Here is a 26,891-nt window from a genome sequence, read left to right as displayed (position 1 = left end):
TTTTTTTCACTAACAACATGTGATTGATTTTTTAAAAACTATGTTCGACCTTGTAAGATTATTCATCATCTGGCCTAGCTATAACATAATTTACTAGTTTCCTGTTGTTGGACACTTAGGCTCTTTTAACTTTTTGCCTACTGTAAATATTGTTGTGATTCACATCCTTGAACTTAAATCTTTGGGTACAGCCTGATTATGTTCTACAGACAAGTTTCTTGAAGTAATGTTACTGAGTCAAATGGCAAATATTTTAAAATAATGACCTATACCATGTTACCACCACAAGATAATCACTGGAAACAATTTGTTGCATATTTTTGCTCTGTTTTGAAAAATTAATGTGTATATACACAACTGTAAGTTTATATAACCTTTTATTTATTTATGTATTTATTTATTTATTTATTTTGAAACTGAGTCTCGCCCTATTGCCCAGGTTGGAGTGCAGTGATACGATCTGGGCTCACTACAGCCTCTGCCTCCCAGGTTCAAGTGATTCCCCTGCTTCAGCCTCCTGAGTAGCTGGGATTACAGGTATGTGCCACCACATACAGCTAATTTTTGTATTTTTAATAGAGATGAAGTTTCACCATGTTGGCCAGGCTGGTCTCGAACCCCTGACCTCAAATGACCTCAAGTGATCTGCCCACCTCGGCCTCCCAAAGTGCTGGGATTACAGGAGTGAGTCATCATGCCTGACCAGTTTATATAACTTTTTTTTTTTTTTTTTTTGAGATGGAGTTTCACTCTTGTTGCCCAGGCTGGCATGCAGTGGTGCAATCTCGGCTCACTGCAACCTTCACCTCCCTGGTTCACATGATTCTTCTGCCCCAGGCTCCCAAGTAGCTAGGATTACAGGCGTGTCCCACCATGCCCAGCTAATTTTTGTATTTTTAGTAGAGACTGGGTTTCACCATTTTGACCAGGCTGGTCTTGAACTTCTGACTTCAGGTGATCCACCCACTTCAGCCTCCCAAAGTGCTGGGATTATAAGCATCAGCCACTGTGCCTGGCCAACTTTTTATTTGTATTATTTATTTATTTATCTGGAGATAGAGTCTTGCTGTGTTGCCCAGTCTGTAGTGCAGTGGCAGGATCTTGGCTCACTGCAACCTCCACCTCCTGGGTTCAAGAGATTCTCCTGCCTCAGCCTCCCAAGTAGCTGAGATTATAGGTGCATGGCACCACACCCAGCTAATTTTTCTATATTTAGTAGAGACGGGGTTTCATTATGTTGGCCAGACTGGTCTCAAACTCCTGACCTCAAGTGATCCACCCGCCTCGGCCTCCCAAAGTGCTGGGATTACAGATGTGAGCCACCATGACCGGCCTATATAACTTTTTAAAAAAGTTGTTGTGTTATGTATGGGGGGCTGTATTGAAGGTTTTTAAGCAGAGGAATGACATGATCTGATTTTCATTTTGGAAGAATCATTCTGGCTGCTATGCTTCAAATAGACTGCAGAGAGCAAAGATAGAAGAAAAGATAAAAGCAGGGAGTCTATTTCAGTAATCCAGGAGAGAGATAATAGTGGCTTGCAGCAGGAGACAGCAGTAGTGGGAGTGAATGGTGGTCAGATTCTGGATATATTTTTGTAGGAAGACAGATTGCACGTGGGGTATAAGAGAAAGAAAGGAGTTCAGATTAACTCCAAGTTTTTTAGATCTGAACAATGAAGGATGATGTTGACATCAAGTGACAGGGAGAAGGCTAAAGATGGAGCAGGTTTGGAAAGAGCAAAAAACAAGAGGTCAGTTTGGAGATAATAAGTTTGAGATATCAGTTAAGTATCCACATGGAGATGTCCAGTAGGCTGTTGAATAGATGAGTCTGGAGTTCTGGAGTGAACAGGCAGGCATTAGAAATATAAATTTGGAAATTATTAGCAAATGGATGGTTTGTAAAACCAGGAGACTGAGTAAGATTACAAAGGGAGATACAGACAAAGAGAAGAGGACCAAGACTGAGAAGAAGGAGCATTTCAACATGAAGAGCACTTACTATGCACCAGGTAAGGTTCTATGTGCTTTGCATAGATTCTAGGTTGACTCGTTTAACGTCTAAAAGAACTCAATGAAGAGGTACAGTTTAGTATAGAGGTTCCATTTAGCAGAATAAGAGTCAGAGGCACAGAAAGATTGTCAGTAAATGGATAAATTATTTCACGATATGAGTTGATAAATAAGTTTAACCTTCCTTATTGAATAATGCAAAGTTAATCTGAAATAAGTCATGTAAAATTTTTTGCACAGGTTTTCTTCAGTATGTTTCAAAAATCTTAGTAGTACTAGAAGACATTTCAGTTATATTTTAAATAATTAGCATGACTAATCTGTTCAAAGTGCTTTTCTTTCCAGCTGACGACACATTTTGGGAAAGAAGATTGAAGGGGGTAAAGAAAAAATGCTTATGTTCAAATGAGAAAAAGGAGAGCCATTTTTAGTGTTCAGCATTTCTAAAAGACACTGTCTTTAATTGCTTTCACATATATCTTCCTCAAGAATCATGCATTCTCTCATTATATTTAGGGATGGGAGAGGCAAATCAATAAAGAGAAATTGTCATTACTCCTATTCCCTCACCCCATAATATATATTCAGAAATTCTTAAAGGGGCAGTTTCTAAGGTTATGACTTGTCCTTAACAGAAATGTGCATTAGGAAGGGAAAGACAAAAAGCACGATGGTGGGTTAATTCCTACAGACGGTTTCTAGTTGAAAAAATATCTCAAATTGTCCCTTTGGTACTATGGATATTTTTATATCTTAAGACCAAGATACAGGATAAATAAATTTGCAGTGCTCTCTTCTACCTTCTCCTCTTCCTTGGGAAAAAGGTTAACGAGAAAGGGGAGGTGGAAAAGGAGAATCTGCAAAACATTTTTTCAGGCGGATCAATTTTGGGAAAAAGAAATAGAAGTTGAGGATCTGGAAATAAATTACTCATACCAGTTGTCCTCAGAAAGTCTTTACATATCTTTGGGGATTCCTGTAACTCAGGTTAAATACTGTTGTCTTAAATAATCCCAATATGGAGGGAGAAAAAAAAAGAGAGTTATCTAAAAAAACCAGGAGTGACTGTAGAAGCATTCCTCTACTGAATACAAAATATGAGAACATGGACAGATGTGTAAATTTACCTGATACGAGACAGCAGCATGACTCCTGAATAATAGTACCAGGAAAAGCAGAATCCAGGATGAGTTTAGAGGTGTGAAAAAAAACCAAAAAATCCCCAGAAGAATCTTTTCAAGGTCATGATCTTACACAAGAACAAAACCAAAAAGACTCTGTTCAGGGAAAGATGATGTAATATTGAAAAGAGAGCAGAGAAAGCAGAACTAATGTCTCTTTTTTTTCTGTTCTCTCAATAACTACCTTCAAATGGAAAGGTTAAAAGAGGAATGGTCAAGAGTGAAATTAAAGCCAAGGAAGGTGAGAAATAAGAGGAGATTTATTAAAACACTTAGTTATTTTAATAATGTATTTAATTTATTCCCAGATAAAGTATATCCTAAGATATTGAGAGAACTTGGGTTGTAATCATGCAACTAATGTTAAGTCTTAGAAAGTAATTTTATGGGGGTCAGGCGTGGTGGCTCACGCCTATAATCCCAGCACTTTGGGAGTCCGAGGTGGGTGGATCATGAGGTCAGGAGTTCGAGACCAGCCAGCCTAGTCAACATGGTGAAACCCCCGTCTCTACTAAAAATACAAAAATTAGCCAGGTGTGGTGGTGCATGTCTATAATCCTAGCTACTGGGGAGGCTGAGGCAAGAGAATTGCTTGAACCCAGGAGGTGGAGGTTGCAGTGAGCCGAGATCACACAACTGCACTCCAGCCTGGGTGACAGAGCAAGACTCCATCTCAAAAAAAAAAAAAAAAAAGGTAATTTTATGAACAGAAAGTCAGCATAGATTCATTAAGAATTAATGCTGTCAAACTAACCTTACATAAATCTAAGTAATAAAACTTAATAAACTCAACATCTAAGAACTCATTACTCAACTTAAGACCTAGGCTTTGTATCTTTTTTCACTAAACATTACATTGGAGCATTTCTCCTATGTCATTAAGTATTCTCCTACACTATAATTTAAAAGATCCACATAGTGCTCAATTATATTAATATTTTCTAAGTTACTTAAGCAATTCATCTTGGTCAAGTCTAAACTGTTTTAAATTTTTGCCTTATAAAAATCATGCTGGGAAGCCAAGCACTGTGGCAGGTTCCATAGTCCCAGCTACTTGGGAAGCTGAGGCAGGAAGACTGCTTGAGCCCAGGAGTTTGTGGCTACAGTGAGCTAAGATTGTGGCTGTGACTGAGCCTGTGAGTAGCCACTGCAGTCTAGCCTGACCAACATATCAAGACATGGTCTCTCTCTCTCTCTCTTTTTATTTTTGAGACAGGGTTTCTCTCTGTCTTGCAGGCTGGAGTGCAGTGGTGCAATCTTAGGTCACTGCAACCTCCACCTCCCAGGCTCGGGCGATCTTCCTGCCTTAGCCTCCTGAGTAGCTGGGACTACAGGTGCGCACCCCATACTTGGCTTATTTTTTGTAGAGGCAGGGTTTTACTATGTTGCCCAGGCTGGTCTTGAGCTCCTGGGCTCAAGTGATTCACCCACCTTAACCTCCCAAAGTGTTAGGATTACAGGTGTGAGCCTGTCATTATTTTTTAAAATCATGCAGGAGTTATGATCATTTTACATAAAATTTTGTAAATTATTTTTAGAAATTTAGTTAAATTCTCAGAACAGGAATAAATGAATCAAAGGGCAAAACATTTCAAAAGTCTTTTAATAAGCACCACCAAAATTGTATCTAGAAAGAAGTACCTATGTATAGTCTCACCAACAATATATAAGTGCCTGTGTTTCTAACTCTTACCGATAATGGAAGACTTTGGTAGAAAAACCCTTCTTTGGTAATTTTTTATTGTGGTAAATACACATAATACATATTTTACCACTTTAACCATATTTAAGTGTATAATTCAGTGGCATTAAGTACATTCATAGGTTGTACAACCATCACTACTATCCACTTACGAACTTTTTCATTATCCCAATAGAAACTCTATACCCACGAAAAAAACAAAGAAAAAGTTAAAAATGTTTCTTCAATTTTGCCACTCTTTTGCTATGATGTTCAGTCCCATCAGTAGTACTCTTCCCTCTTTCGAATTCATTCAAATATTGGAATTCGAATGAATTAGTCAGAATAGGAAAGGCTGTTCTGTGGTAACAAACAACTCTAAAATCTTCTGGCTTTCACTACAGAAATTTATTTCTCACTCAAGTCACAAATTCTGTGCCAGTCAGTGAGTGTCTCTGCATCACACAGTCTTTCAGAGTTCCAGGCTAATAGAGGGTCCAAATATTTTGTAGATTTTCTATTGGGAACAGCGGGATTTCACAGTTACAAAGGCAGGACATGAACATACTGGAGAGCCTTGCACCAGAAATTAAATGCTTCGGCCTGAAAAAATCACACAAGTCACTTCCACTAGCGCCAGAAGAACACAGTTAAAATGAGTAACACAGCAGGGGCTAGAAAGTCTACCCCTCCCTTGGGCCCTAGAAGAGAGAACTGGATATGGTTGAGTACCAGAAGTCTCTGTATCTTCATTCACATCTGCATTGTATAAAGCTTTCCCTTCCCTTCCCTTCCCTTCCCTTCCCTTCCCTTCCCTTCCCTTCCCTTCCCTTCCCTTCCCTTCCCTTCCCTCCCCTCCCCTCCCCTCCCCTCCCCTCCCCTCCCCTCCCCTCCCCTCCCCTCCCCTCCCTTCCCCTCCCTTCCCTTCCCTTCCCCTTCCCTTCCTTTCCTTCCTCTCTCTCTCTTTCTCTCTTTCTTTCTTAGATAGAGTTTCGCACTTGTTGCCCAGGCTGGAGTACAATGGTGCGATCTCGGCTCACTGCAACCTCCACCTCCCGGGTTCAAGCAATTCTCCTGTCTCACCCTCCCAAGTAGCTAGAATTATAGGCACATGCCACCACGCCCAACTAATTTTTGTATTTTTAGTAGAGATGGGGTTTCACCATCTTGGCCAGGCTTTTCTCGAACTCCTGACCTCATCATCCACCCGCCTTGGCCTCCCAAAGTTCTGGGATTACAGGCATAAACCACTGTACCCGGCCCAAAGTTTTATTTTCTATTAATGGAGATCACACATTAATGTTTCATTTTTACCTAAGAAATCCTGGAATAAGAAGATAAAACAATTAATTTAGAAGAACAAGCATTTGACGTAAGTGAAAAGTCACATTTCACAGAGTAGTATGCAAACATCCTGTTGTAGCTAAACATGTTAAATTGCCATCTTTGGGCCTACCTTTCTTAATAACTTCTACTTTTTGAAGTAGATGCTGATGCTTTCCAGCAGCCCTGGACCCTCTGGTTTTCATGTGATTAGTCATGTCACAAAAGAAACCCTATGGTGGATGATAAATGTTAAAACTCTTTACAGGCCGGGCGCGGTGGCTCACGTCTGTAATCCCAGCACTTTGGGAGGCCCAGGTGGGCGGATCACAAGGTCAGGAGATCGAGACCATGCTGGCTAACATGGTGAAACCCTATCTCTACTAAAAAAATACGAAAAAATTTAGCCGGGTGTGGTGGCGGGCGCATGTAGTCCCAGCTACTCAGGAGGCTGAGGCAGGAGAATGTCATGAACCCGGAAGGTGGAGCTTGCAGTGAGCCGAGATCATGCCGTTGCACTCCAGCCTGGGTCACAGCGCAAGACTCCATCTCAAAACAAACAAACAAACAAAACTCTTTACAAAATTCATGAGCAGCTTTTTTGAGAAATGGGATATCAGTACTTCATTCTTCATTAAATATACATTCTTTCCTTTGACACATTTCTGTCAAAAGCTTTTGTTTTGCAAAAAAAAAAAGTATTACCAAATCATAAAGCATTTTAATAGCTGTAGATGTGCGTAATATAATAAAGGACAAATAGCTATAGCAATAGGGTTCAGATCACTCTCTATGTGCTCTATGGCAGCTCTGCTCAGCCTCCACTTTCTTGTACATCTACACTCAACCTGTAATTTTCTGTGCTTCCTGTTGACCCTGCTGACTGGCCTGGCAACTTCGTTCATCTTGCAGGTTACTGCCCGGGCCTCACTGAAACTAGTTGGTACACTAAAATAGCCAGCAAGATTAGCAGTATCAACTGCTTCTCCTCTGGCCAGTAATACTGGAAGGAGTAGCTGTCTCTACCTGATCGCATCTCAGAGAGCTTCATTTTATCAGCAAGTATCCTTCTTACTGTTCTTAAAAATAAGTGTTGGTTACCTTGCTTCTGGAAACATCAGAAAAGGAAAGATGGGTTGGCTGGGTATGGTGGCTCATGCCTATAATCCCAGCACTCTGGGAAGCTGAAGCGGGTGGATCACCTGAGGTCAGGAGTTGGAGACCAGCCTGACCAACATGGAGAAACCCCATCTCTACTAAAAATACAAAATTAGCTGGAGTGGTGGCACATGCCTGTAATCCCAGCTACTTGGGAGGCTGAGGCAGGAGAATCGCTTGAACCTTTGAGGCCGAGATCACGCCATTGCACTCTCACCTGGGCAACAGAGTGAAACTCCGTCTCAAAAAAAAAAAAAAAAAAAAAGGAGAGAAATGGGTTATCCTTGGTCATCTGTCAGATTATCCACGTGTTAAAGTGAGAACTCTGTTCACTGCACATGTGTCTTGCACACTATTAGATGAGACCATGGTAGGAGTTAAAAACACAGAGTGATGATCCAGCAAACCCATCCTGGCCTTTTTTTTTTTGAGACAGAGTCTTGTTCTGTTGCCCAGGTTGGAGTGCAGTGGTGCATTCTCAGCTCACTGCAACCTCTGCCTCCTGGATTCAAGCGATTCTCCTGCCTCAGCCTCCCAAGTAGTTGGGATTACAGGCACCCACCACCATGCCTGGCTATTTTTCTATTTTTAATAGAGATGGGGTTTTGCCATATTGACTAGACTGGTCTTGAACTCCTGATCTCAGGTAATCTGCCCACCTTGGCCTCCCAAAGTGCTGGGATTAGAGGCGCGAGCCACTACGCCTGGCCTCTTTTTAAAAGCTTCCATGCATTATTTGTAGTAGAACCCCATTTAAAAATGAGAAATCCAGGCCAGGTGTGGTGGCTCATGCCTGTAATCTCACGACTTTGGGAGGCTGAGGCAGGAAGATCACTTGGACCCAGGAGTTCAAGACTGCAGTGAACTATGATTAGGCCATGATACCCCAGCCTGGGCAACAGAGGGAGACCTTGTCTCTTAAAACAAACAAACAAACAAACAAACAAACAAGGCCTGGCACGGTGGCTCATGCCTGTAATTCCAGCACTTTGGGAGGCAGAGGTGGGTGGATCACGAGGTCAGGAGATCGAGACCAGCCTGGCTAACATGATGAAACCCCGTCTCTACTAAAAATACAAAAACAAAACAAAACAAAAAAAAACAGACGTGGTGGCAGGCGCCTGCAGTCCCAGCTACTTGGGAGGCTGAGGCAGGAGAATGGCGTGAACCCAGGAGGCAGAGCTTGCAGTGAGCTGAGATCGCGCCACTGCACTCCAGCCTGGGCGACAGAGCGAGACTCTGTCTCAGAAACAAAACAAAACAAACAGACACACAAAATCCAGGGGAAATAGGCCAAACGAAGGGCATGCCAGGACAATAGGTATAAAGCAGATCAGTTCCAAACAAAAGAGGATTTAAGGCCATGCTACTTAGAACTAAATAATCTAAGATGATAACTTAATGACTTGTTTCTCTAGTGTGTGCCATGAACCACCAGGTTCCCCTTTTGGAATGTAAATGGGAGTGTTCTGTTTTCTGCTCAATCTCAGCCAGATAATCGATTCTAAACACCCCATGACTTCCCTGAAGGTCTTTTCCCTTCTACTACCAATCTAGGAGTCCACTAATCTATAGTTGTATGGAAGAAACACTGATTCTCTCAACTTAAGCAAAAAGGTATTTTATTTGAAGCATATGGAGGTGTTAAGGAAGCCTTGAAGAACCAGCTTTGGAAGAAGCCTGGTAGCCTGCCCGGCAGCAGGTCTGTTTCAACACTCTTGGCTGGAAAAGATGAACTCTGTCTTTTTCTTCACAGTCTGTTTCTTCTGTCAGTGCTTTACTACGTTCAAAAGTCAAAGTCCTGAGAAAGTCTGGTTGGCCAAGCTTAGGTCATGTGCCCAGCCGTTGGCTGTGGCAGGTCTGAGAGGAAAGATTTATAGAAGGAACCTCTAGGGATCTCTCTGGTTTCCCTAGCATGAGGCAGGCACAGGAATTTTACCAAGACTACATACTATGTGGGAAAATGATTACCCTCATGGAAATCATGGTAATGTTGGGAAGTGGGAATGAATGCTGGGCATTCCAAAATGCCAGTGTCCATTATTTAGAGTAAAAACTATCATTTTAATGGCATCAAAGCACATAAACTCAGGATTCCTATTGAGTTAATATATGCTGATTTATTTTACTATTTTCTAATTGTTAAGTGGCTGCTGCAATCTTTTTTTCTTTCCTGCAACAAATAGCCTCAGGCATATACTTTTTTTTTTTTGAGATGGAGTCTTGCTCTGTTGCCCAGACTGGAGTGCAGTGGCAAGATCTCAGGTCACTGCAACCTCCGCCTCCTGGGTTCAAGCAATTCTCCTGCCTCAGCTGCCCAAATAGCTGGGATTACAGGTGTCCACCACCACACCCAGCTAATTTTTGTATTTTTAGTAGAGATGGGTTTGCACCATGTTGGCCAGGCTGGTCTCAAACTCCTGACCTCATGATCCTCCCACTTCTGCCTCCCAAAGCGCTGGGATTATAGGTGTGAGCCACCACGCCTGGCCTTTTTTTTTTTTTTTTTTGAGATGGAGTTATCTACCTGCCTTGGCCTCCCAAAGTGCTGGGATTACAGGCATGAGCCACTGTGCCCGGCCAAGCATATACATTTAAAAAATTATTTTCTGCTGGGTGTGGTAGCTCACGCCTGTAATCCCAGCACTTTGGGAGGCCGAGACAGGGGAATCACTTGAGGCCAGGAGTTTGAGCCCAGCCTTGTCAACATGTTGAAACTTTGTCTCTATTAAGAATTAAAAAATTAGCCGTGTGTGGTGGCACATACCTGTAATCCCAGCTACTCAGGAGACTGAGGCAGGAGAATTGCTTGAACCCGGGAGGCAGAGGTTGTAGTGAGTCCAGATTGTGTCACTGCACTCCAACCTGGGCAACAGGGCAAGAGACTCTGTCTCATAACAAAAACCTTTTCTTAGGGTAAATGGTCAGGTCTGAAATTACTGGGTCAAAGGATAAGTACACACATTTTTATATTTTTTCACTTTCTATTTTACTGAGGTGCCAGTGGGCTCTTGAGAGTATGCCTCTAATAGTGGCAGGCTGAATTTCCAGTGGCTGGATATTTGCCTGGTTGAAAGTCACCTTGTGGAAACCTTTCTCTGGGTCATAGAAGGGACGTTTGGAGTGCTGCGAAAAACATTCTCTTTAGAGCTCTTCTCTTTCCCTCCATCATTTAAAAAATCTCAGTTGATATCTGAATAAAACAAACTGCAAGGTTCCTTCTTCGGTCAGTTGATCCACATGTCATAGGAAGGAGGGCAGCATTTGTCTGAGAGATCTATGGGCAGTGCGGAATGCCTGCTGCTATATGCAGTGTGTGCTCATATATTACTGTATGTGATCTACCCAGCTCCCTCCTTTCCATGCTAAGTCTCTCCAAAAGCTGGGGATGGCAGAAGTAGTGATTGCACTAACAGGAGACTCCACCTGGGGCAAGTACTGGTTGTGTGCCTTGACCCACATCTCCTTGAACCAGGTTCTTCTACCTCCACCCTGAAAAGATAAGAGTCTTACGTTTCTTCAGAGGATATTAATTTATTTTCTCCCTCCCTCCCTGCCCTACTTCCTTTCCTTCCTCCTTTCCTTCCTTCCTTCTTGAGACAGAGTCTCACTCTGTCTCCCAGGCTGGAGTGCCTTGGCATGATCTTGCCTCATTGCAACTTCCACCTCCCAGGTTCAAGTGATTCTCCTGCCTCAGCCTACAGTGTAGCTGGGATTACAGGCCCGCGCCACCATAGGTGTCTAATTTTTAAAATTTTTAGTAGAGGCGGGGTTTCACCATGTTGGCCAGGCTGGTCTCGAACTCCTGACCCCAAGTGATCCACCCGTCTCGGCCTCACGAAGTGTTGGGATTACAGGCGTGAGCCACCGCACCCAGCTGAGAAGATATGAATTTCAATGTGGGAGGACTGAAGAATCTCCCCCACATACCCATCCTCCCTCTTCCCTATCCCAGTTTCAGTAGCAACGCCCACTTCTCAGCCAGGCTGTCATGCTGGCTGGAGGAAGCAGCAGTGTGCTTTGTTTTAGAATTACCCTCTTGTCAGCTTATTCTGCATGGCTAGAGTATACCAGATTGTAAACGCTTGAGATGAGGGACTATTTCACCTTAGCACTTGCTTACCACAGTGCTTTCCCCACCCCATGTACTCAATCAGTATTTGCTGACCAAATATCCCTAGTTAAACGTACTAGTTCTAAAACTTCCTTGAGGTCCTAAACTCTTCCAAGCTTTGATGCCCAGAAGTACTGGAAAAGGTGAGCTCTCCTGAGAAACAAGCAGGGAAGCCCGAAGCCCACGCTCAGTGTTCTCAAGGATAGAAGCAGGGTTGGTGCTCGGCAGGTAGGATGGGCCCTCACTCCCTCTTCAGCCTCCTCTCGGCCCATGGTGCTCCCGCCACATGGCCGCAGTTTCAGTTACTTGTACTGGTTCTTCCACAAAACCTCCTCTGGGAACGCTTCTTCCCTCTGCACATCACATCCACTTCACCTCCGTCCATTCACTTCCGGTGCTTCAGGTCTCAGCTCAGTTGTCACATCCTCACTGACATCTCAGAATAGTCCAAAGGCCCCCGAATAGCAGGCTTGTTCCTAGTGCTCACCAGAGATTTCACTTGACATTTATATTTGCAATGATTTGATAAATTTTCTTTCACTCTGATTGGAGGATATTAGTCCATGAGATCATGAATCATGCTGGGTTTTTGTTTGTTTGTTTATGCTATTGCTGTCCCAGTTCTAGCATAGTACCTGGCACATAATGGGTGCTCAGTAAATGCTGGAGACACAAAGTAGTAGTTTCTTTTCTTTTCTTTTTTTTTTTTTTTTTGAGATGGAGTCTTGCTCTGTTGTCCAGTCTGGAGTATAGTGGCCACGATCTCAGTTCACTGCAACCTCTGCCTCCCAGGTTCAAGCAATTCTCCTGCCTCAGCCTCCCGAGCAGCTGGGACTACAGGCGCACACCACCACGCCCAGATAATTTCTGCATTTTTAGTAGAGTCGGGGTTTTACCATATTGGCCAGGCTGGTCTCGAACTCCTGACCTCGTGATCCACCCGCCTCAGCCTCCCAAAGTGATGGGATTACAGGCGAGAGCCACCACACCCAGCACAAACAGTAGTTTCTGCACACCACACTACACTGGTACACCCACTGCAATCCTGGAATATACAGAGATCCTGGGGTGACTCTCAGTAGAGCATACCCAGCTTAGTGTTCACAGCATAGCCTTTCTCAAATTTCATTACTCAGATTGCTAGTCACAAACTCTCAATAGGGGTGGTGTGAAGAAAAAGGTTCTTTTAAAAATATAGGTGTAATTAAAATGTCAAACACATTTGGACCATTATTATTATTCTGTGAGACAATATGTCTTTAAGGAAAGGGTATGGCTGGGCGCAGTGACTCATGCCTGTATTCCCACCACTTTGGGAGGCAGAGGTGGGTGAATCACCTGAGGTCAGGAGTTCAAGACCAGTCTGGCCAACATAGTGAAACCCCATCTCTACTAAAAATACAAAAATTAGGCGGGCATGATGGTACATGCCTGTAACCCCAGCTACTTGGGAGGCTGAGGCGGAAAAATCACTTGAACCCGGGAGGGAGGCAGAGGTTGCAGTGAGCTGAGATAGCGCCATGGCACTCCAGCCTGGGTGACAGAGGGAGATTCCATTTCAAAAAAAAGAAAAGGTTATTATAGGAAGAGGAGTGACATGCAGCGGGAGATGCAAGAGTCCTTTACTCTTCCTTCATTATGCTTTCTTTTTAAGCGTGCAGTTCAGTGGCATTAAGTATATTCACGTTGTTGTATAGGCATCACCATTACACTTTTATAGGTTACTAGTTCACAAACTTGTGTAGTGTCGTCATACCTTGTTGGATCAGCCTGCCCCATGCTCAAAGGCGACCCTTAATGGCCCAAGCTACTTGGCATTACCGCCTTCTTGGGCTCAGTGATAAATTGAGTGGCAAGCCTCCGGGTCCAAGTGACTCAAGGAATAGCAGTCTCCTGAAATGCTTTGATTCCCAGATTAAAGTAGTTGTGATAAGGGAGCAACTTTCTAGCTCAGGAAGGGGTCTTGTCTCACCAATAGGTGAGCCTGGAAATGTTGACACTATTTGGTTCTCATGAAGGAAGCTTTCTGGAGGCTGAAGTCAATTCCCAGAAGGCAGGCAGAGCCAAGAGAATCACAGAGAAATGGAGCTGGAGTGCTGAGAACTGCTTCAGAAGTTTCAACCGCCTCTCTGTGAAGGTTTTCAGTGACCTGTTTCAATAATTTATTATTTTGGCATTTTTGTTTCTTTTTGTGTTTTGTTTTTAATACTTGTGAGAGAAAGCAGCTTTACACAGTCTGCAAGAGACTCAAAAATTTATTTTAAATTTCTTCTAATTACATAATTTAGTTTTCTGCATCGCTGTAGTTTATGTATCTCACTCACAAAGGCGTCTGCCTGCAGCGGAGACCGCTAGGTTCCTGCTCAGAATCTACTATCCCTTTTCTTTTTGTAGGAAAATTCAGATTTCACTTATGTACCTGGGGAAAAGATCACATTTTTCATCTTCCCTTGCAGGGAGGTGTGGCCATTTGATTAAGATCTGGTCAATGAGATAAAAAATAAAATGTTGTGTGAGATGCACAGGAATACTGAGAAAAGAAGCTGATTCAGTGGGGACAGGGGCCCTTCTATCCTTTCCCTTCTTTCCTCCCAGAAGGACCTCTAGGAGCCATCTTGTACCACGAGGTGACACTGAGGATGGAAGCCAGTGCTTCCTTGGGGACTCTGGCATCATGGACTTCTTTTTATGAGAGAGAGGGAAATATAAACCCCCTATGGTTGAAAAACCAGTGATTTTGGATTTTCTGTTATAATGTGTCTGAACCTAATTCTGACTCACAACCTGAAACATATCCAAGGATAGGGTAGACCCATATTTAACTTTATAGGTAGCTACTTTGTGAGTCATCACAACAACACAAAAACTACAGTGTGGTATGCAGCGGAACCTACGTCAAGGGCTTCCTGTACGTTAACCTCTATGTCATGTAGACTGAAACTTGACCAGCTTGCATTGATTCAAATTCCTAACTAATCCAAGCACCGAGTAAAGCATAAAAATGCCATTTGGGTGTTAGTGCCTACCTGACTTATGTACTTGAATGTCTCCCAGGCATCTCAAACTTCATGAGTTTACACAGAAACACATCCTTCCATCCCAGTCATCACCAACACTGCCATGCCAGCTTCTTATCTCATCTTATCCTTTCAGTAAGTGGCATATCCATCCACCTAACTTGCCATGCCACAAACCTGGGGGCCGCCGCCGACCCCTTCTTCCTCATTTCCAGTATCCAGGCTATTGTCAAGACCCACAATCTCCTTCTAAAATATACTTCATTTCTGTCTATTTCTTGCCGTCTCCTTGGAGGGTTGCCTTGGAGGGTTGAGCTATTCCATTTCTTGCCCAGACAACTCCAACCACCTTCTGTCTGGATTTCCATTCTCCACATAGCAGGGAGAGAAAGCACAATCCAGATTATTTTACCACATGCATGAAACTCTTCAAAGACTCCCAACAGCGTTGGGGTACAGTCTCAAATCCTAAATAAGACTTAGAGGCTCTGCACCATCTGACCCCTGCCTATCCTCCACCACCTGGCATTGTTGTGAGCCAGTCTCTCTCACTGGGCTTCAGCCACCTGACCTGTTCATCTCTTGAATGTGCCATCTCAGGGGCCTGCACAGGCTGGTCCCATGTCTGTACTATGTTCCTACCCTATTTAACAGTTAACTCCTACTGATATTCCTGGTCACTGATTAAATTATCATTTTCATATCATTTCCTCAATGAGGCCTTCCTCGACCCATCCCAAATCTCTATCAGGTCTTCCAATTATAACATCTCTTTATAACTTTATAAAGCACTGAGTAGAAGTGCAGTTATCACCTCACACACGTACACCCAGTGTTAAAGAGCTAGTGAATATGAATCTTAATTCATTACCGAATAGGTCCACAATAATAACCGGGGCCTGATTAATTTTGTTTTATTCGGCTATGCCTATGCAGTGTCTTGTAAGTGATCAGTACATGTGGAATGAATAAGTATAACTTATTCACTTTACTTCATGGCGCTTTAATTTTCAATTGGATATATATGTGTGTGATTTTTTTCTTCTAGGATGAGGTCAGTCTCCTTCCAGAGACCAAAAGCACAGTGAGGAAAAACACTGTTTTGTGTTCTACTGCATCACGAGCACCTAATATGGTGCCTAATACATATAAATGATCAGTAAATATTTGTGGGAATAATTGATTAAGATGAAACCTGGAAACTCAGTAGCATCTGCTTTTGTGGCCACTTTTCTCGAGTTCTGTCTTACATGGTTTAAAACTATGATTTAAGGGCTCTCCTGCTCCGCAAATCTTTCCCACATTGATGGAATGTAATGTCTGCTCCTCGCTCTCATCCCTCTCTTCAGCCCATCCTCCACACCTCCTTCTTCCTTGAGTCTCATCACTATCATAATTTTCAACTGGCACTTTACAAACACAATTTAATTCAATCTTCTCAAGCAACCTGCAGCTGCAATGTCATCGTCTCCGTTTCACTGATGGTAAGTCTGAAGTTTACAGAAAATTACCTTTGCTAAGGTTGCACAACTGTTAAACAGTAAAGCTGGAGCTGGACCTCCTAAATATCTATCTTTCCACTGTCCACTGTACAGAGATTTCTCTTCACTTAGTTATACTTATTCATTCCACATTTACTGATCACTTACCAGACACTGCCTAGGAATAGCTGAATAAAACAAAATTAATCAGGCCCCTCCACTCATGGTTATTATTGTGGACCTATTCGGTAATGAATTAAGATTCATATTCACTAGCTCTTTAACACTGGGTGTACATGTATGAGGTAATAAGTAATGTTTTTAATGATGTTTTGACATTGTTTTAAACAGCTTTTTTTTTTTTTCTCCAAACATCTAAAGAACTGGGCACACTGAATAAGCCAGAGTTTTTACAGCTTGGAGTCTACTGTGTTAAAGGAGGAGAAGCAGTTCTAGAGTAGTTCATCTTAAAACAAATTTTATTGAGATATATTTCACAGACCAAAAGAAATTCACCCATTTAACATGTACAATTAAGTGATTTTGAGTATATTCAGAGTTGTGCGACCATTACCAAAATTTAAATTCAAATTGTTTTCGGCCAGACTCGGTGGCTCACTCCTATACCTCCAGCAATGTGGAAGACCAAGGTGGGCGCATCATTTGAACTCAGGAGTTTGAAAAAAGCCTGGGCAACACAGTGAGACCCTATCTCTATAAAAAATAAAAATATTAATAATTTTCATCACCCTGAAAATAAGCTCCTGACTACATGTACGCTCCACTCTATCCCCCAGTCTCTAGCAACCACTAATCTTTCTGCCTCCATAGATTTACCTGTTTTGGACATTACATATAAATGGATAGTATTATATATGGCCTTTTGCAGCTGGGTTTTTACTTAGCATAATGTTTTCACCGTTCATTGTGCAGTAGCACAAGTCAGTACTTCATTCCTTTTTATTGTAGATTAATATTTCATTTTATGAACATAAACATTTTGTGCATGCATTACACAGCTGATGAAGGACATTTTGGTTGATTCTACTTTTTGGCTATTATGAATAATGCTGCTATGAACATTAGTGCGTAAATATTTGCGTGGACATATATTTTCATTTCTCGGGTATATAAGAGTGGACTTGCTGGGTCCCATGGTAACCTCTATGTTGAATATTGAAGAAGTGTCAGCAAGTCCCTCTATGAGGAAAGGTTTGGGTTTCTGTTCTGAGGATTGAGTGTGGTCAGTGTTTGGCTGTTTCGCAAGGCCCTCACTTTTGTTTACACCCCTTCTCTTGTCTTTCTTCCCCTTATTTGCCTCTTTTATTCTCTTCAGTAGACTCCAGTCTCCCGCTGGTTTTAGCAGGAACTGAAGCTTTCACCGCCTAAAAGTTATTTGTAAGACACTTTGAACTCTCTGGAGGATGGACATTAGAGTAATAATGTTTATCTGCGGGTTAGGCACTCCTGGTGCTGTTTTGTAACAAAAGCGCTTATTGAGTAGGAGGCTTATTTAACTTGTTCGGGAGGGTTACCCTCCTACAACATGCTGTCCAAACAGATTAATTACCCAGCTAAGAGTCTGAACATCTTGAGGAGTAAATTACTTTGAAGTTTCTCGTTAACATTACCATCACATTATATAAGTCTATATTGCGAGTTTGTAGATGTATGGAGTTTCTAGTGGGTGCCCGGCACATAATAATTGCTTAATAAATTGCGATTATGAAAAGTTACTCTAATGAACTTTTTTTTTTTTTTTTTAAAAGAAATACTCTTTTTTTGAGATATTGTCTCGCTCTGTCGCCCAGGCTGGAGTGCAGTGGCACGATCACGGCTCACGGCAACCTGCGCCTCCTGGGTTCAAGCGATTCTCCTGCCTCAGTTGGGACTACAGGCACGCGCCACCGCACCCCGGTAATTTTTGTATTTTTAGTAGAGACGGGGTTTCACCCTGTTAGGCTAGTCTCCAACTCCTGACCTCAGGTAATCCACCCGTCTCCGTCTCCCAAAGTGTTGGGATTACAGGCGTGAGCCACCGCGTCCGGCCTAAGGTATACATTTCAATACTTTCAAATGCCTTAACTTTTTTTGGGGACACACTGGAGTTGTTTCAGAACACACAAAACAGGCTTTTTGAGGGCACTGACATAAATTCTCATTGATAGTCACCCCCACGCGGTGAAAACCACGTTACCTGGCATGTTTTCCGGTGGTTATTTTTAGAATAATAAAGATCGTCTCTATCTACCCAAGCAAATTTAATGTGCTGAACACAACAGAAACAACTTTTTTGTGGTTTAGCCAGCCCTCTCCCTTCACCTAACTCATTTAGTGCGGATACGCAGATAAGTATAATAGGAGCTGCTGGGCCACCAAGAAAACGCTCTTGCCATTGTAAGGCTTCGATCTCAAGCGGAGATTTACCACGCATCTCACTTTAAACTGGGAAAGGAACCGGGACAAGGAAAAGAGCCCCACGTGCGAGTTCGTTCCTAGCTGGGGGGTTGGGGGGCTTCCCAGGATACATGAGATAAATGAGTTAATCATCTCCTCCTGCAAGGCAGCCGCTTCAGAGTTATGTCGCCCGCCTGCGGGGACTAACGACTGCAATTAAGACGCTCCTTCTCGGTCCCGGTCGGGTTCCGTGCAGCGGGGAGCCGACTGTGAGTCACCCCGGCCCCGGGAGCCCAAGCAAAGGGGAGGGGCGCGCGCCAGGGGTGGAAGGGAGCCGCGGGGCGAAATTCTAGCCCGGGGACGCCTCGGAAGGAAGAGGAGGAGCGGCTGCGCGTGTGGAAGAGAAGGAAGAGGCGTCCAGGAAAGAGAAGAGAGGAAGAAAGGCGGAGGAAAGAGAAGGGGGCGAGCGGGAGCGCGGGCCAGGCCGGGCGGCGCCTCGGGGAGTGTCTGCCGCGCGGGGGCCGGGAGGGGCGGGGCCGCGGGCGCTCAGGGCTCGGCGGGGGCTGCCGGGATTGGGGCGCCACAGCTTGCGCTGGTCTCGGTGGCCGCTCCTCCGTGTCGCAGGGCTTGGCTCTGCGGGACATGTCCGTGCCGCGCTCGCCGTGCGCCCGGGCCTGCTAGTTCCCCGGGGCTGCCTGAACGCGCGGCGCCGCACCTGGCAGCGGCCTCGGAGCCCGGCTCGGGCAGGAGCGCGCGGCCGTGCGCACCGCGCCGCGACCGCTGCCGTCATGGGGCTGCAGCCCCTGGAGTTCAGCGACTGCTACCTCGACAGCCCGTGGTTCCGGGAGAGGATCCGCGCTCACGAAGCGGAACTCGAGAGGACCAACAAGTTCATCAAAGAGCTTATCAAGGACGGGAAGAACCTCATCGCTGCGACCAAAAGTAAGCGGGGACGCGGGCGCGGACTGGGCTGCGGCGTGGCGAGGCGGGGAGGAGCCTCTCTCGGCAGGAGGCGGAGGGTCTCGTGTCCGGGGCCAGCAGCCAGAGGAACGGGGAATTCATTTCGGACCAGCCCAGCTCGCTCGGAACTCCGGGGGGGTGGTCCCTGGGGTCATTCCTTCTCGAGGCAGCGCGGCGAGACCCCATTCCCGCCCCTGCAGCTCTGCGTCGGCGGGAACTAGCTGCTGCCCGTGGGCCCCGCCTGGCTGCCGCCGAACACCCCTTGCTGACTGCGCGCTCCGCTGAACCGAACCTAGGCTCTCCTGGCCCGGAGTCAGGTTTCATTGCTGCCTAAAGTTACAATCTCTTTCAAAACCTTGGCATCTGTTTGCCTAGTTTTGTTTTGTGACTTCTCAAAAGAACTTTCCTGGGGATTCTTTGAAACCCTGCGGGGGTGTTGAGTTTTCCGGAGTCCCCTTAAGCTTCACCTTTTCCCTCTCATTGTCTGATGTTCCCCGACAGTTCTGTTCCAGGTCCCTCACGTGCCAAACCAGAAAGTCCACCTGGCTTTATGCTGCTTCCGCACATTCCTCCCCTCCCGTGCTGAGGAGGTTCAAAGATTGGGGTTTGGAAGGGCGAGCGGATAGCCTGCCCTCTAGCCCAAGCGGGCACTGCTTGCAAATAGGGAATTCCACCCGGGTTAGGCTTGGTGCCTTCCTCCCCTGAACTTCTCTGTCTGTTAAACTCGGAAGAAGACTTGAGATATAGGAGAGCTAACTGTATTTTAGTGTAGTTGAGAGTCTTTCTAGGAGAGAGTGGGCCAAAATTCATGCAGAAATACTGAGTGATGCTGCTGGAAGATGGGGCGGTATTACCTCCAGTGAGGAGCTGGGCAGCCTGACCATCCCTTGGATCCATAACGCCTTTGGAGGATGGCGGTGAATGCCCCCTTTTCCTCTTTAAAAGGCTTGCCCATACAGTAGGGACTTGGGCGGTATCTAGCCTTGAGGGGCTGGGTTCTTAGGGCCTTCATCACTCACCTAGATTCTCAGTTCAGTAATTCTCAGCCTTACGTGTTCGTCCCTTGTACATTTGTTTGTAGATACCACCTCTGGGGAAAATCCCCCATCTCACTGTTTTCCTGACCGCGCCCCGCCCCAATTTTCATTAAGGGCTATTAAAACATATTGAACATACTGTCTCGGGCACCCAGCATGGTACCTTTTACAGTAAACATGCATTTAATGAATAAGTTGAAGTACATTTCTGTGGGAAGAATTTAGTGAGCCATCCCTGTAATTTTGGAAGCAAGTCACTCAACTTCTCTGGATGATCTCCAAGGTTCCTTTTGGTTCTCTGACCTCTTTGGTGTTGCAAAATCAGGATTGGGACTCACTTAGGGTTTTTTTGTTTGTTTTGTTTTTAAGTCTCTGCTGTTTGAATCAGAAATGGGACTCTGGGACATGTGACAAGTGGGCTTATTTGGTTGAGGGCTCTCCAGGCCCTTGACATCTGGTATGTGAGTTGGGTGGGAAGTAGGGGGGGCTATACATATGGAGGAGTGAGCATAGAAAGGAGGAGTTGGGGGCGGGGGTGCAGAGTGAACACGAGAATGAGGACTGAGGACTTTTTCTGTAACTTGGTGTTAATCAGAGTCAGTGGCCAGGGAATGTACCTTCTCTCTCATTGGTTGTAGTAGTTCCCTCTTGAGCTAGAGAGATGTGGGGGAGAGGCAGAGGGCAAAGCCAGTTTGGCCACTGGTAGAAAGCTATTTCGGTGACAGCATATTAGCTTTCCTGCCATCAGGAAACATGCTTTAGGTTCCAACAGCATCCAGTGCATCTGGGGGGCCAGATGTCAGCCTTCCTCCAGACTGTAGACTTTCTTGAATTTGTGAATTGGTATCTTACTCCTTTTGATTATCATCCTTTAGCATAAGAAACATAACTCGTAATCATGCTTTGAGAGTGATTGGAAATTCTTTTTTTTTCTCATTGTGTTCGTTAAGAATTTGTTTAAATTCTTTCCCAGAAGGTGACAGGAACACAGCTGTAGCTCACATGCCTTTTCCCGCTTGCTCCATAAAGTTTACTTCTAGTTCCTACTAAAGACGAAGAGCCTTGGACTAAAGTCAGGGGACCTGAGTTTAATTGTTCTTCACCGGTTAGGGCTTGGCCATAGGAAAATTGAGCAGGTCTCATAATTCTTTTTGCGTTCAGCTTCCCCTGCGTACTTTTTCGGGAAACTAATAAGGTTCTGCAGTATTTGAAAATGGCTTGATGAGGTTATTTGAAATTGCAGTCCAGGTAAATGGTTCACCTAACCTGTTGAGCTTTTGTATAACATCAGAGAGTCAAGGAATGACATTAGGTGGAGGATCTACAGAAAGAATAAAACCCATTAGGTCAGATTGTTTGTATTTCCAGATATTTTACATTTTGTTTTACAAAAATGGCCTTTTGAGCATTTTGAGATTTGTGTATTTAAGTGATTTCTGTTTTTAATTGCCCTGCAAGGTGTCTCCTGTGTGCATTACATTCTTGGAAGATTTCAGTATGTAATTTTGATGTCTTGACACTTTGAAATCTTCCACAAATATTTAGAGTTTTGAGGCTTATGGGACCTGAAGGCTTACTGCTGAGTTCAATTAGATAGCAATCAGCAAATATTTAGCACCTACAATTTGCTAAATACTGGAATTAGATACAGATTTATAATAGGGTAGAGGCCCTTGCCCTTGAGTTTATTGTCCTGTAGTTGAATTTACTTCAATCTAAGGAACATTTTTGAACTCCTTACTGCACTGTGCTAAATTCTTGAAGAAATAAAGGATGTAGACACATACCTGTTACAAGGTTAAAAATTTAGTGACAAGTATCCTAACTTTTCCAGGGACAAGGGTTTGTATGTTAGAGTGGAGGAGGTGTGTTGGAAGTTTTGAAACTCACTGGTGATAAGGAATAAAACCTTATCATACTGGAAACCAGAAGAAACCAGAACACTCTCAGTGTTTGGAGAAGAGTGAAGAGACTAGTTTGCTGGAATGGTGGTTTTTCAGGGAGTGGTAGACTGGGATGAATGGAGAGGTCAGTTTTAGATTATGGAGGGCCATAAAAGCAAAGTTAGGAATGTGGAGTTTATCTTGTGGAGAGTTACTGAAGGCTTTTCAAGAAGGCTGACATAAGAGCAAAGAGATGGTTTAGAGACAGTATTGCATATTTGTGTGTAGAGTGAATTTGGAGATAGCACTGAGGGTGGGGAGGAACTCCAGAGAAAAGCCAGTGATTTCAGTGGTAAAGTTGGAGATTATTCACTCAATTCAAAGAATTCGTTGTTCAAATGGCTTTTTTAGTTTTCTTTTTAAAGTACTTTCCTTTCTTAGAATAACCAGTGTGTTCTTTCGATGGAATTTAAACTTTTGTAAGCCTTCGTGATGTCTATGTAGTTTCAGTTACTTATGATTCATACAGGTAGATAGCACAGTTGCCAGAAACAGCAATAAGCCGTGTATGCTTTTCTCATAAATTTTACATTAGGCAGTCTTGAGAAAATGTACCTTGTTCTGTAGAGAAATATTTTTTAAAACAAATAGTCCTTACAGTTATTAAGCACTAATACAGTGATATAAAATGCTCTGTCGTAAACTTAAATTGTCTAGCTCTGTGTGTGTGTGTCGCCGAGGGGCCCTCATTAGTGAGTCTGCTGTTACTAAACAGGTATGGAAAAGGATGTAAAGGACCTTGTTAGTGGCAGAGCCAGGACGAGAATTTAGGTCTTCCAAACTTGGTTTTGATACTTCTAGCCTCGGCATTTTAATGGTTTTTGCTTTGTTTCTCTTAGGAAAAACATAAGTTCCTTTAGGCTGTCTTTACGTTTACTGTTTCAGAGAAATATTCTTTTCGGGAAATTTCTTAAGTTGCCATTACATTAAACCTACTGAGATTTGGAAGACTAAAAATAATTTTCCTATTTTGTAAACTTGAGCCTTGGTTTCCTTTTTTTTTTTTTTTTTTTTTTTGGTAAAATGGGACTGACTGATAGAGAAGGCCTTGAGGAATAAATAAAATGGTGTGAAAGTGCTTTGAAACACAAATGTAAAATGGTTGTGTAGACACTACTGCTGGTTCAGCCAACATTCCTTTTCCCCTCTGACAATCCAGATTTCATTCAAGTGTCTGCATCCTTTTCAGATGACTCAGGGGAAGGCATTTCAGGGTAATTCTGATTAATCTAACTCAGTGGTTCTCAAGCCTAGCTGCTCAATAAAATCACCTGGGGGAACTGTTAAAGCAGTCAGGGTTGAGAAACTAAACTCTAACTCAGTTATGATAAACCCATTTTCTGGATTGGTAATTATTATAAGAATGAGGTTGTATTCCAGTTCTGGCCGATGAGACATGACAGGAAGTCTTCTGGATACTTCAGGGAGAGGTTTCCTTTTGTCATAGGAGACTTGAAGAAAGATGGTTTTCTACTTTTCTGTATTCTCTCATGATGCCTGGAAGTGCTATGCACTATATTGGGCCTGAGCGGCATAGTGCGCTAACTGAATTTGGGTTCTTGATGCTGTTGGGAGACCTGTGGGTGTTTCTATGCTTTGAGTGTCTTGTTAAATGACATAAGACAGTTTTGAGTTGGGTGTTCTGCTACTTAATGCCCTAGGGTTTATTTTTTTATTTTCTATTTTTAAAATTTTATTTGAGATGGAGTCTCGCCCTGTCGCCCAGGCCGGAATGCAGTGGCGCAATCTTGGCTCAGTGCAACCTCCATCTCCTGGGTTCAAGTGATTCTTGTGCCTCAGCCTCCAAAGTAGCTGGGATTACAGGCACGCACCACCACACTCAGTTAATTTTTGTACTTTTTTTTTTTTTTTTGTAGAGACAGGGTTTCACCATGGTTGGTCTTGAACTCCTGGCCTCATGTGATCCATCCACCTCAGCCTCCCAAAGTGCTGGGATTACAGGTGTCAGCCACTGCGCCCGGCCTTAATGGCCTAATTTTGATAAAGTGGTATAATTGTAAATTTTGTGATTATGCTCCCATCAAGTGGAATTTAGAGAGATACAGAAAATAAAATGCTATTTTAAGAAGTTAATAAATTGCAATATATTTTTTTCACGAATGGAAAGGAATACTTATGCACATTCTTTTTTTTTTTTTTTGAGAGAGAGTCTTGCTCTGTCGCCCAGGCTGGAATGCAGTGGCGTGATCTCGGCTCACTGCAAGCTCCACCTCCTGGGTTCACACCATTTTCCTGGCTCAGCCTCCCCAGTAGCTGGGACGACAGGCGCCCCCCACCACGCCCGGCTAATTTTTTGTATTTTTAGTAGAGATGGGGTTTCACTGTGTTAGCCAGGATGGTCTGGATCTCCTGACCTCGTGATCCACCCATCTCGGCCTCCCAAAGTGCTGGGATTACAGGCTTTTGAGCCACCACACCCGGCCAGCACATTCTTTGCCTTAAAGAAGTTACCATAGAGCCCCTACAATTTGGGACATCACCTGGGATAAGTCAAACTGTCACTTGGGGTTTTATTACAGTGGCTGGTCTCCAGTGTGAGTGTAGACTGGCTGTGAAAATAATTACAATCAGACTTGAGCCAGGGTAGGGACCCGAACAGGCTTGAAAAGCTTGAAATGCTTTACTCACTGCAGGTGGTCTTTACTCCATTTAGAGTTGTTCCTATTTAGAGCCTGCCTCCGGGCCACCAGCTGAGCCATGTTTATTTAGAACAGATTTTTACTAGCCAGTCAGCAATCTCATGTTCTCAGTGTCTTTTTGTCACATTGCCTTCCTCTGTCCTCCCGTCTGCTGGGGTTCCTTTGACCAGCTCCTTTTTGCTTTTTTTTTTTGAGGGGACTGGGGTACATTGTAGACTTTTGGATAAAGAATACATAGAGGAGGGTATTTTTGTGTTTAATCTTTAAAATAGCTGATGGAATATAATATAGAAGATTAAGAGCATAAACTGAGGTACTAGTCTGGCTGGATTCATACCCAAGCTCAACCACCTGCTAACAGGGGATCCTTGCTCAAGCTGCTTAGCTTTTCTCTATCTCTGTTCTCGTCAATAAAATAGAAATTATAATACGACCTACTGTATTGGGTTAAAAGTAGGATTTGTTAATACACGTAAAGCATTTAGTGCTCACAGATGAACAATTATGATGTTCATTTAGATATGATGAACATATCTAAATTACAGGCATATGTTTTAATATCAAGGCCCTGTTCTTGCCTCAAAATAGCTGTTCTGCACCCTAGACCAGGTATCTAACCTTTTAGTGTTTATTACCCCTAACAGTATATTTCTCCAAAGCACCATTACCAGTGACCGAGAGACAAAATTGTCAAACCCTGGAAAGCCTTCCAAATTTTGATTGTAGTTCAGGATGCTGGAAAATCTTGAAAACACATTGGTGGCCAGGCTTGGTGGCTTAAGTCTATAATCCCGGCACTTTGAGAGGTCGAGGTGGGTGAATCACTTGAGGTCAGGAGTTCAAGACTAGTCTGGAGAACATGGTGAAACCCCATCTCTACTAAAAATACAAAAAAAAAAAAAAAAATAGCCAGGTATGGTGGCAGGGGCATGTACTCCCAGCTTCTCGGGGGGGCAGGGACAAGGCAGGACAGTGCTTGAATCCAGGAGGCGAAGGTTGCAGTGAGCTGAGATCATGCCACTGCACTCCAGCCTGGGCAACAGACAAGACTCTGTCTCCAAAAAGAAAAAAAAAGAAATACACTGGCAAATCAGAGTTTAGTGGTGTCTTGGGAAAATATTTTCTAGAATTTATTTTTTATTCACAAAGATTTGAGGATGAAGTAGAATGTGTTGCTAAGGTCACTGCAAATCTAGTAAGCAATCTACAGTGGAGGTTCAGGCAGTCAGCAGCAGGCCTTTCCTCCAAGTGGCTGATAAGGAAGAGTTGATGACAGAGTTCAGCTCAAGGTATTGACATGACAATGTAAATGACTGCAGCCTTCACATACTTCAAATTACAGAGATACTTTTTGAGGACGTGAACTCAAAATTAGGGTTTCCAGCGTCTGACATGCTGAAATCCTAACAGCTTCTATTTGCTATGGTAAATTCACAATGAAAAAAAGAAGACAGCCAGAGACATCCCTAAGAGGGATTTTCCTTAGAGCTGTTAGGTAATCCTGTTCTCTATAGCAGAATTCTCAAAGTCCCCTGGACAAATTCCCAAGGAAGCTGTTTTGAATTCTGTGACTTCAATAGCTGTTTATCACCTTATATTTTAGGTTTTTTTTTTTTTTTTTCTTTAGACGGAGTTTTGCTTTTGTTGCCCAGGCTGGAGCGCAGTGGCGCGATCTTGGCTCACTGCGACCTCCGCCTCCCACATTCAAGTGATTCTCCTGCCTCAGCCTCTTGAGTAGCTGGGATTATAGGCGCCTGCCACCATACCAGATAATTTTTGTATTTTTAGTAGAGATGGGGTTTGACCCTGTTGGCTAGGCTGGTCTTGAACTCCTGACCTCAGGTGATTTGGTTGCCTTGGCCTCCAAAAGTCCTGGGATTACAGGTGTGAGCCACTGCACCTGGCCTTACTGGGTTACTTTTT

The 26,891-nt window shown here is 43.7% G+C and overlaps 1 protein-coding gene across 7 annotated transcripts in view; it reads left to right on the top strand.

Moving 5' to 3' along the window:
• Window positions 1-1,676: 1,676 nt before the first annotated feature.
• LOC105463455 (Rho GTPase activating protein 10) overlaps window positions 1,677-26,891 on the top strand; it is a 351,270-nt gene continuing 326,055 nt past the window's right edge. For 2 of the 7 annotated variants that reach the window (XM_071092949.1, XM_071092948.1), the window contains exon 1: window positions 1,680-2,015. In XM_071092949.1, the coding sequence (XP_070949050.1) occupies window positions 1,829-2,015 (187 nt within the window). In that variant the 5' untranslated portion in view covers window positions 1,680-1,828. Of the gene's footprint in view, window positions 2,016-18,941; window positions 19,311-26,891 lie in introns of those variants that run through there. The other 5 variants (XM_071092952.1, XM_071092951.1, XM_071092950.1 and 2 more) reach the window with 5 other exon arrangements.

Source organism: Macaca nemestrina, chromosome 3 (assembly GCF_043159975.1).
Source record: "Macaca nemestrina isolate mMacNem1 chromosome 3, mMacNem.hap1, whole genome shotgun sequence".
NCBI classification, from domain to species: Eukaryota; Metazoa; Chordata; class Mammalia; order Primates; family Cercopithecidae; genus Macaca; species Macaca nemestrina.
This window is presented reverse-complemented; position numbering and strand designations above follow the sequence as displayed.